Here is an 11,654-nt window from a genome sequence, read left to right as displayed (position 1 = left end):
ATAAAAGTTGGAAAACGAAGTGCTGATACCGTTCACCAGAGTACGCTGAGTAACCAAAGATGCCGCTACCGTGTTTGGCACAGAGAAACAACGGAGGTTTTTAAAAGTTGAACAAGCATTTACTGGGGAAATATCTACTCTCTGCAAGGTGCAAGAGACATAAGGATTTAAAAAAAAAAATAACTTGTCAATCATACCTCAGTAAAGTTGAAAAAAGAAATAATAAGGCCGGGCGCGGTGGCTCACGCCTGTAATCCTAGCACTCTGGGAAGCCGAGGTGGGTGGATCGCTTGAGGTCAGGAGTTCGAGACCAGCCTGAGCAAGAGCGAGACACTCCCTCCCCATCTCTACTAAAAATAGAAATTATCTGGCCAACTAAAACACATATAGAAAAAGTTAGCCAGGCATGGTGGCGCATGCCTGTAGTCCCAGCTACTCGGGAGGCTGAGGCAGTAAGATTGCTTAAGCCCAGGAGTTTGAGGTTGCTGTGAGCTAGGCTGACGCCACGGCACTCACTCTAGCCTGGGCAACAAAGTGAGACTCTGGCTCAAAAAAAAATAATAATAATAATAACACTATTGAGTACTTCCTAGATGCCAAGGATGTCTTGTTTTATATATATATGAGATATAAATGAGCATATTTATATCACAAATCTATTTTTATATAAAGATAAAATATAAATATTTATATATAAATAAAGACATGTGTATATTATTCCCCGAAGTTACCATTTTACCACATTTATTTTGTCATTCTCTTTCTATGTGTAAATATTTTTTCCTAAACAGTTTGAAAGTCATTGCCAGACATTGCCCCTTTAGCCCTAAATAGGCACCAGTGTGCATTTCCTTAAAACAAGGACATTCTCTTACATAATCATAGTGCATTTATCAAACTCAAGAAATTAACGTGGAAAATAAAAGACCTCATTTATAGACTATTGAAACTTTCTCAGTTGCTGCAGAAAGCTCTCTTGTAGCAGAAGAAAATCCTAGATCATATACTGTCTGTCCCCTTTCATCTGGAACAGAACCTCCGTTATTCTTTATTCTTCATGTTTCGTGACACTGATATTTTTGGAGAAGAGACATCAGTTATTTTGTAGAATGTCACTCAGTTAGGGCTTGTCTGATGTTTCCATGTGATTAGATTCAGGTTATACATGTTTTGCTAAATACCCCGGAAGTGACGCTGTGTCCTTTCTCCAGGCCTGTATCAGGCACAGGATGCCCGTTTGTCCCGTGACTAGTGAGGTTAACGCTGATCACTTGGTTAAAGTGGTGTCTGCCAGGTTTTTCCTATTTTATATCACTCTTTCCCTCTGTGTAATTAACAAGTATCTTGTGGGGAGATAATTTGAGACAATGTATTATTAATACATATCCTGTTACTCCTCAAACTTGCACCCACTAGTTTTAGCAACCATTAGTGATGCTTACCTGAACCAACTATTATAATGATGGTTGCCAAATGTTCGGGATTCCCTCATTCCTAATACATTCAGTAGTTGACTTTTTTTTGGTTTTTTGTTTGTTTTTAGTTTTTTTGAGATAGAGTTTTGCTTGTCACCCAGGCTGGAGTGTAGTGGCATCATCATAGCTCATAGCAACCTCAAACTCCCAGGCTCAAGCGATCTTCCTACCTCAGCCTCCCAAGTAGCTAGGACTACAGGTGTGCGCCACCACCCCTGGCTAAGTTTTTTTTGAGACAGAGTCTCCCTTTGTTGCCCAGGCTAGAGTGAGTGCCATGGCATCAGCCTAGCTCACAGCAACCTCAAACTCCTGGGCTTAAGCGATCCTCCTGCCTCAGCCTCCTGGGTATCTGGGACTACAGGCATGCGCCACCATGCCTGGCTAATTTTTTCTATATATATTTTAGTTGGTCAGATAATGTCTTTCTATTTTTAGTAGAGACAGGGTCTCGCTCTTGGTCAGGCTGGTCTTGAACTCCTGACCTTGAGCAATCCACCCGCCTCGGCCTCCCAGAGTGCTAGGACTACAGGCGTGAGCCACTGCGCCCGGCCTAAGTTTTTCTATTTTTGGTAGAGATGGGGGGATCTCACTCTTGCTCAGGCTGGTCTCCAACTCCTGACCTCAAGCAATTCTCCCGCCTCGGCTTCCCAGAATGCCAGAGTTACAGGTGTGAGCCACCACACCTGGTCCTAAATTCCATTCTTAATTGTTATAATTGCTCTTTTGCACACACCCTCAACTTCCCAATTTCATCGCATTCACAGGGCGATCTAGCAATCAATATGCAACAGTTTACCCACTCAGTGCCGGTACCCAGGTAAGTGACCAAAGCTGGAGAAAATTCACACAACCCTGCTGAAAAGTCTTATTTTAAATTCATGACTGTACATAGGTTAAATTCAAATCCTCCAGTGGGCCCTTCCGAGTCCATTCACTTGCCTACTCTCCTATGTCATATCTTCTCTACTGTCCCCAAAGCTCCTGCTATCATCCCTTTGGAAAGAGACGGGGAGGGGATGGCAGGGAGAGCTGCTGCACACCAGTGTGCGTGGAGAACTCTTGAGTCCTTTATACCTCTCCAGGCATGACAGCCGCCTTCTCAAGGAAGGAACGCACAGTCTATGTGGCCACCATGAAACCCAGATTCGGTGCCAGCTGTTTATAATCACTCAAGCTTGAGGCCCACGGAATGTTAAATCTACTCCTCTTGGAGCAGGAAGCGATTAGCCCATTGAGAACCAGTTTGGGTGAGGCTGCCCCTCCTGGGAGAAGGGGTGGGGGGACATCACACCCCCACACAGTCACAGCTGGCCCAATGTCTAAACAGCACGAATGAGCTCTCAGAGACCCGTCTCTACTAAAAATAGAAAAATTGGCTGTGCGTGGTGGTGCACACCTGTAGTCCCAGCTACTTGGGAGGCTGAGGCGGGAGGATCTCTTGAGCCCAGGAGTTTGAGGTTGCTGTGAGCTAGGCTGACGCCACAGCAGTCTAGCCAGGGAAACAGAGCCAGACTCTGTTGCATCTAACTCTGCAATCTTATTTCAGCATTCTCTGTTTCACTGACTAATTATGCTTCCGTTTTCCCTATATGCTTTTGAATCAACATTACCATTGTGCTGGTTCCCTATGTGTGGAGCACTTACTTTATGCCACTGTACTTGACTTACATTATCAAATTCAAGCCTCACAAGAGTCCTAGGGGTAGGAACTGTTACTATCCTCATTTCACAGGTAGGGAAATTGAGGCTTAAGAGAGAACTTCCCAGCACAATTTCACCCAGAGTGACATTACAGTGGTTGTACAAGGAACAGAATAGTGACAGAGCTGGGATTTAAACTGGCATTATCTGGCACAAGCATAGGCTCTGAACTGTGTCCTTGTTAATGGGTGGAATCCTGTTCCTTCCCCAAAAAAGATATGTTGAAGCCCTAACCCTCGGTACCTGTGAACGTGACCTTATTTGGAAATAAGGTCTTTGCAGATTTAATTAAGATGAGGTCATCAGGGTGGGCCTTAATCCAAAACGACTTGGCATCCTGATAAGAAGAGGAAATTTGGACAGAGATTGGAGTGAGGCCTCTACGAGCCCAGGAACACCTGGGACTACCAGAAGCTGGAAGAGGTAAGATAGAAGGATCCTCCCTAGAGGCCTGGCAGGGAGCGTGGTGTATTGGCCAGTATTGCATCCTCCTATAATTTATTTCTGCATTTCTGATTGCCTATGCACATGCATTCTTTGAATTTCCTTTGAACTGGCAATATTTTACCAGTTCCTTCATTAATTCAGTGAGATAAATATTTGATACGTGTTTATTTTATATCCGTGTGAGATTCATGATTTTACCTTCTTAAAAATATTATCCTTTAACTTGTGCTTCGGCTCTGAGAGTGTGGCATCACTCAACCCAGGCCTCAGCAGAACGCAGGGAGGCAGGACACACTAGGCAGGGGGAGTCAGAGAGGAGCTTCAGGGTCGGTAGACCAGGGTGGAGCAGTGTAAGAGGGAGAATCCTAAAGTCTATTCCCCGCTTTGGAACTTCTCCCAAAGAAGGGAAAAAAGCCCCCATGCAATAGAGGCAATGAAAGGAGGATTTTCAGCCCCAGCACCCTCAGAAACCCAAAAGTCCTCTGACCTGCACCAGGGAGGTGGCGAAAACAGGCTTGGTGACCAAGCTCTCAGTCTGAACCTGTGTGACACACTGGTTAACAACAGCTTAACAGCTCATGCTTGTCAAAGCAAAAGTGCACCAGACAATGAGAAACCGGCCAGGAAGACTTGAACTCTTGCTGAAACAAAGCACGCTAGGGTTTTCAGGAGCTAGAGTGAAAAGGACATTGTAGGTCATCCGTGTTTGCTATTTGCTTTACCCAAAGGGAAAGGGAACTTTCTTATACCTTCATGATAGGAGATACTTTTACAACTTAGAGCAAGACACCCAGGTTAGGCTCTCACCTTCCCAGGGAAACTGTGCTGTCTCCTTTGGTGTGTACATTTCAAAGAAATAGTTCCCACTCCTAGAGAAAGACACATCCTGGGTGTAAACTGGCAAGGGACTTCCAAAGAGATTTACATACATCTCAAAGGGGCAGAGAAAGAATTTACGATGACAGGTTTTCTTAAGTAAATGCTCTAAGAAAAGGGAGGGAAATGTTACATGGCGGTCTTGGTTGCACTCGCTAAAGCTGACCTGCCTGGGTTCAAATCCAAGCTCCACTACCAGCTGGGTGACCTAGGGTAAGTTTCTCAATCACTGGGCCTAATGCTGCCATCTGGTAAAACGCAGGTGAGTAATACTTACCTCATAGGATGGTTATGTCGATTAAATATATTAATCCATGTATGGCACTGCAAAACAGTACCCGGTATGTAATAAATGGATTACTCGCTGTGAGTTAATTGCTTCACTGTTCTGAGCCTCAGTTTCCCCAATCATCCCATCTGAGAATTTATGTGAAAAATTAAATGAGATTATAGATGCAAATGCCAGTAGCACAGGCCTGGCATCTGATAAGACGTTGTTGACTTACTAACAGTCTATGACTATAGTCACTATTACTGATGTTACACTTGTACATGCCTACAGTACGTGTGGTATACCATAAGTGCTCATGCTCTCATTAATCCTCTACTTTGGAACTATAATCGTTATTTCCTATTGTTATGTTGTTAGTACTTCATACTATTCCCCATTATTAATAGGATATTGGCAATATTACCATTATTATCTCACTGTTCCCCACATCTGATCCCCTCCCATCAAGCAGTCTCAAAGCCTCATTCCCAAGCCAGGCTTTTCCCCTCTGGGACTGCTAGGGCCAGGCCTGCATCTGACTGGGGGAGCTGGAGGAGTCCCCAACACCAGGCAAAGACTGAGCAGCACTCTCAGGCCCTTTACACAAATGCAGCGGGTGAACCCCCCAAATGATCCTTAATAAACCAGATGGACGGCATGGAGGGCGGGGCCTGGGGACGCTGCACAAACCCAGATTAGACACAGCCTGCCTGTGCTCTTTAGCATTGCTAAAAGCCCCACACACTCCTCCATGCTGCTTAATGGTTTCACCCATCTCCCCTTCATCCGCTGGACCACCCACAAGCTGCCTAGACCCTGGGAATTTAAGGGAGATCAACCCCAATGTCCCCCAGGGCTGTGGCCCTAGGTCTCAGCTCCTCCACTCTGTTAAAGGCCTCGGCATGCCCGCCCTAGCTCAGCTTCAAGGGGTTATTGTGAGAAATGAGGTGAAAATTACTCCTTTAAGTCAATATACAAAGCAATTAAGTCTTTATTGAAGCCTTTATGTGCCAGAAAACTAATCACACAGAGGCATAAGGCACAGTCCCTGCCCTGGAGGAGCTCACAGTCTAGTAAGGAAGACGGAGGAACCGACTCCCAGGAGTTGGGGGGACCAGCACCGCGCCCACCCCCACATTCCAGGCTGGCCCGAGAAAGTAAGGGAAGCTTGTCATCCTGTCTCCCACTTTTCCTGTGACAGCTGACTTTCCTCACGCTGTCCTAGGCATCATGAAGGGTCCAGGGGAGACAAGGATGAGGGGGGTACAGTTGCTGCCCTCAAAAAGCTAGAACACCCCAGCAGGATATATACAATAGTAACTTTATTTCCCGAAGCCGCAAACCAGTGCAGCAGAAGCTGGGGATACTAGGAGACATCGGACGGAAGACTAGTGGCTGGGCCAGCCCAGTCCAGTGGTGGGAAAGGGAAGTCATGGGAAGAGGGGGGGCCCAAGGCCAGGGGAGTAGGTGAGAGGGAAGCTTCCAGGTGGAGAAGCTCATAGTAGGACACCAGCGGCCACGGCCAACAGTAGAGCCACCAACCCAGCCACGGGAGCTGCAGAGCCTTTATTAGGGAGCTGCTCTTGGCTCCCGTCTTTTGTGGGATACTGCCCCAAATTACTGCGGTCCTGGTGGACAACGGCACCTCCAGCCAAGCTGGACTCCTCTTTCCTTGAGCCCTCAAGCTCTCCTTCCTTTGGAAGGGTCTGGCTGGTTGGGGCAGAGGTGGGTTTGGTGGTGGAGGTGGAGGTAGTTGGCGCCTGGGTGGAAGTGGTGACAGAAGTGGTTGAGGCCACAGTGGTGGGCTTTGGAGGGGGCATAAGCACAAGGGGTGGTATTCCAGATGAGAAGTAGGTCTTGTTGCGGAGATCGGAGTTACAGCGGGACCCCTGGCAGCAGGAGCCACTGAGCATGAACCCCGGGCCTGTCACCCCATCCCGGGTGCATAACTCATCCTGGACACAGCCCCGGACAGGCAAGGATACGGTCACATTAGCTGCAGGAGGGAGACACAGATAGGTCAGTGGTTGGAGGGAAGGAAGTTGGCATAGTCAGATTGAAACTTAGGGGCATGAGGGGAAGACAAGAGCAGAGAACCCCCAAAATGGACAGAGGGGGACAGAGGGGCTCTGCATCTGTTAATCCAAATCTCAACTCAGGCCCCAGTCTGAGAAACAGACACACTGTCTTTGGCATTTGGTAGACCATATTTCCCATGGTGCTTTGAGAGGGAAAATTGTGCAGGCTGAACTACAAGTGTGTCTTGGTACAAAGTCTTGGTCTGGAACACACTTCTCACAAGACCAAATGGCAAAACAACCTTCCCCTACATCCCTCTCACCGTTTTCCCCCACCTCTCCCCCCCCCAATGTCCCCACCAAAATTTAGTCTGAGAGTCACTACATCTCCCATAGTTCACCTGGCAGAGGATGGGGTTTGAAGAACTTCTCCCCTGGTTCCCTGAGGTAGGGGCCAGGAACCACCTCTCTCCTAATACTCGGGAACAGGTGGGGACCCCTCGAGTTTTAAGGACTCAGAACTAGATTCCTCTCCGTGCCTGGGTAGGAGCTTAGAGGCTTAAATACATTTCCCATGGCACATCCTCCTGTTTTTCATTTCCTCCCCCCAAAAAACTCTGGGACAAAAGCAATATCCCTCAATATCCCCATGCTATATTGGGGGAAGAGACTGCATTTCCCATGATGCTCTACAACAGCGGTCCCCAGCCTTTTTGGCACCAGAGACCGGTTTCATGGCAGACAATTTTTCCATGGAAGGGGAGTTGGAGGGACAGGGAGTGGGAGGCGGAGCTCAGGCGGTGATGCGAGCCACGGGGAGCAGAGCTGCGTTGCTCGCCTGCCACTCAGCTCCTGCTGTGCGGCCCTTGGGAGACAATTTTTCCAGGGACTGGGGGCAGGGTGGGGGGCGAGGAAGGGGGAGGCGGAGCCAGGGACCAGCACCAGGCCATGGCCCGGGGTTGGGGATCGAAGCTCTACCAGACACTTAGCCTGCAGTTCCCAGAATGCGTCGGACGCCGGGGATCCTACGGGTAAAGGGCTCCCGACCGCCGAGGACGCCTCAGAAAGGCAACCACAATTCCTGTAGGGCCGGTGCTCCGGGGCTCGCTCACCTGCTGTCAAGGTGACGTTGCCATCAAAGCAGCCTTTGTAGACGCGGTCACCGGCGTTGTAGCACCTCACCACGGGCGGCGCCGTCCCCTGGCACGCCTCGCGGCTCAGCCCCACGCAGCTGTAGCACTCGGCGCCGTTGTGCTCGTACGCGCTCTCATTGCCTGCGGGGGACAGCGAGGAAGGGAAGGGGTCAGAGGACTCAGGAACAGCGGCTCGGCCTCTAGCCCCGCCCCAGGGCGTGGCCGAGCTCCCTCGGTAACTCCGCCCACTGGCTCATAGCCCTGCCCCCAGCGTGCAACCTCCCCTTGCCTCCAGCAATGAAGCCCCGCCTGCTGCCTCTTGGTCCCGCCCACCTGGAGCGTGACCCCGCCCCCAGGCTGTAGCTCCGCCCTGGGCCCGCCCCCACGGACCTGCTGGGTCGAGCGAGCGAGAGGTGAGGTTGAGCTTGGAGTTGCAGCGGTCCTGCGCGCACTGATGCAGCTGGATGAAGGCCAGAAGCCCGTGCAGGTCCAGTCCGCGGTCATTCTTGCCAGGGAGTCCCGAACCGCAACCTCGTACTGCCACTGAGAATTGTCCGTGGACTGTGGGGAGCAGGGGGGCGGGGTCAGAGGGACGGGGCCTGGGGCGGGGCCTCGAATGGGACAATACTGGGGAACAGACAGGCTGGGCTCCGCGGGCGGGGGCCCCTGAAAGGTCAGATCCGAGGGGAAAGAACCGCAGAAGGACAGAGGGCGGGGTCATGGAGTGTGAACCTCCAAGAGCTCCGTCCCAGGGGACCGACCGGCTGGTACCCAGGGATAGGGAGGTCTCCGTGGTGGAGCAGAAAAGGTGGATAGGATGTGCCCTCGCCCCAGCCCAGAACCCCTCCGATCCCCGCTAGAGAAGGCCAGGCCCGCACCGAGGGGCGAGGCTGTGTTGAAGGGTCGAGGCCAGGCTGGAAGGGAGGGATGGAACCACCTTAAAGGGGTGTGGCCGGATTCAGAGAGGACTGTAAGAAGGCGGGGCTGGGCTGCAGGAGCTGGAGGGGTACGCTGGCCCAGGGGTCCCACTCACTGGTCTCCACTGCCCCCACGGCCTCTGTGCAGACGTCCACGCCCGGCGCGCACTTCACCGTCTTCATCTTGTGCGGGGAGCATCCGTCATCTGCCTTCTGTACGCAGCTGTGGCACTCCAGGGCCTGCGCTCCTGCGGGCGCGGAGTCCCGGGTAGAACCGAGCGATCCTGGGCAAAGCCTCCTCCCCTAGCAGAGAAATGGTCCTTCCCACGCCCTCCGTCCCCGGGATGAGACAATCCTATTGCACACACTTTTCCAGGGCAGAAGTAGGGAAAACCTTCCCACGCATCTCGGGACACGAGATACACTGGACCCTTTTCCTCCGTGCCCTGATGCCTGTGATGGGAGCATCCTTCCCACAGCCTGTGAGCCCCTCGTAGCCGATCCCTGCCATGGAGCCCCTCATGCCAGGGTAGGGAGGGAGGATATCTTCTCACGGTTCTCTGCTCAGAATGGGAGAACTCTGCCCATAGCCCCCCTGCCCAGGACAGGGGAACTTTCTCCACAGTCCTCTCTGCCTATAGTGGGAGATCCTTCCCATAGCCCTTTCTGTAAGGGGTTGGGGCAGCCTCCTCCCTAAAAGCCCCCACTCTGCCCCCTCCGCCGCCTCCTGGCAGCAGACCCACCTTGGTGAAGCAGCAGCGGCAGCAGCAGCCAACCTGTAGCCCAGATCACTGCCTGGGTACCTGCTTTCCTGGCGGGGGCCATGGCTCCGTCCTGCTCCCTCGGCGTCCCCCCTGGGTGTGCCGCCTCCCAGCCCGGGCCCTCTTACCTGAGCCCAGGATGAGTAACCTACCCTCGGGCAACCCTGGCCTTGCCCAACCGGGCCAACTCAGCGTCCGCTGTGGGGCGGGGCTCCGCCCCTCGATGCGTCACCCAGAGGGAGAGCAGCCCCTGCCCTGTGCAGTTGCCAAGGAGGGAAAGGGCGGGAGTCGAGGCTCCCTGACAGTGCATGGGAGAAAGTCTGTGTGTGCTTGGGGAGTCGGGGTGGGGGCAGAGAGTACTGGGGCTCAAAGACAGACAGGGGCTAGCCAACATTCTGCATTCAGTGACTGTTTAATGAGCATCTACAGTGTGCCTGTCTTTGCTCTGGGTGACGCTGGAGGTTAAGACTGAACCAGTGCCTGTCTTTGCACAACTCACAGCGCGATGGGAGAGACGGATGTTATTCAAATAATCATACAAATTGTTATTTACAACGGAGACTAGGACTATGAAGGAAGTGTAGGGAGCTCCAGGAGGTGTGGAGTCTAGAAGTAGGGGCTGGTCAGTGAAGGCTTCTCGGAGAAGGTAATCTGAGACGTGACCTCAAAGACACGCAGGATTTAGCCAGGTGGAGCGGGTCAGAGAGGGGCTAAAGCACACTACGAGCAGAGGGAGCAGTGCGTGCAGAGGCCTAGAGGTGGGGGGCAGCACGGACCATGCAGACACGGAGAGGAGAGCAACATACTCGGAGCTCAGAGGGCCCAGGAAGCAATCATGGAAACCGAGGCAGAAGATCAGGCGGGAGGCCAGACTGTTCGGGGCACTGCAGGCCCTGAGAAGAGATTTTGACTAATTCTGAGAAGACTGGAGAGACATTGAGGGGATCTCAATCAACTGGGGAACATGATCAGATTTGCTTCTTCATATGATCAAATTGAGAAATAGTACAAATATCCATCAAGATGTGGATGGATCAGCAGCTGCTAAGGAAAAAGAGAGAAGTGAATGGAAAAAGGAAGAGTGGTTCACTCATCCAGTGGAATACCACACGGCCATGGGGAAGAGCCCAAGACTGGGATATGCAGCAACACAGACGAATCTCAAAAGCTTGGTGTTGAGCTAAAGAAGCATTAAGCCAAACAGAACATACTGTGTAACTCCATTTACATGAAGTTCTAGGACAGACAGAACTAACCAGTGGTGACAGAAGTCAGGACAGGTGTACCTTCGGGAGGGCACTGCCCCAAAGGAGCAACAGGGAGGGGCCCCCACTATCTTCATCTGGGTGGTAGCTACACGTGTGTGCAGATGTGTACTCTTAGCACTTCACTGGATGTACATTATTCTTCAATAAAAACAAGGACACAAGTCACTGTGGCCTCTGCATAAAAAAGGAAAAGGACTCCAGAAGGAGCTAGAGAGAAGGCTGGGAGGCCAATGAGGGAGCTGGGCAGTTTTCCAGATAAGAGAGAGAAAAGTCACCCGTGACCACCGGGAGTTGGCCTGGCACACACAGAGTCTGACTGTTCATAAATAATGTCACAGAGCACCAACATCCAGCAAGGCCACATTGTGACGGCGAAGGATCAAGACAAAATCAGGACCACTCCATAATCAGGTCTGGACACAGACACAAACAAGATCATTGTGCAAACCACAAAATGACTAAGCATCCTCATATACTGGCTAACATAAGTGGCTGCTTATATTATGTATACATTGCAACTTTAACCTTGCCTGGTTTCTCCTACCTCATAAATAGGATTTATGACAATACCCAATCACAGTATTAGCCCTACTTCGTGACAGTATCCGATCCAGGGCAAAGCCCCACTTCCTTGCACCAGCCCCAGAATCACCACACACGAGCCCAAATCCTAAAATAAGTCTTTTCTAACGCCCCTTTACTGAGACACCCCACAGTCCCCCCCAGGATGTGCATTCTCCCTCCTTGCAAGGAACAAGAAATCCAACTCACTTGACCACAGGTGGAG

General features: G+C 51.2%; 1 protein-coding gene across 1 annotated transcript; it reads right to left on the bottom strand.

Annotated features, from left to right (window-relative positions):
- Nucleotides 1-5,749: 5,749 nt before the first annotated feature.
- Nucleotides 5,750-9,781, bottom strand: LYPD3 (LY6/PLAUR domain containing 3). The gene is made up of 5 exons (XM_045531556.1): nucleotides 9,582-9,781; nucleotides 8,955-9,086; nucleotides 8,312-8,482; nucleotides 7,901-8,062; nucleotides 5,750-6,766 (listed from the first exon to the last, which is right to left on the bottom strand). Exons 1-5 carry the CDS (start codon nucleotides 9,661-9,663, stop codon nucleotides 6,267-6,269), a joined length of 1,047 nt encoding a protein of 348 aa, XP_045387512.1. The 5' UTR covers nucleotides 9,664-9,781; the 3' UTR covers nucleotides 5,750-6,266.
- Between the last annotated feature and the right edge of the window lie 1,873 nt (nucleotides 9,782-11,654).

The sequence above is a fragment of the Lemur catta genome, chromosome 19 (assembly GCF_020740605.2).
Source record: "Lemur catta isolate mLemCat1 chromosome 19, mLemCat1.pri, whole genome shotgun sequence".
Taxonomy (NCBI): domain Eukaryota; kingdom Metazoa; phylum Chordata; class Mammalia; order Primates; family Lemuridae; genus Lemur; species Lemur catta.
This window is presented reverse-complemented; position numbering and strand designations above follow the sequence as displayed.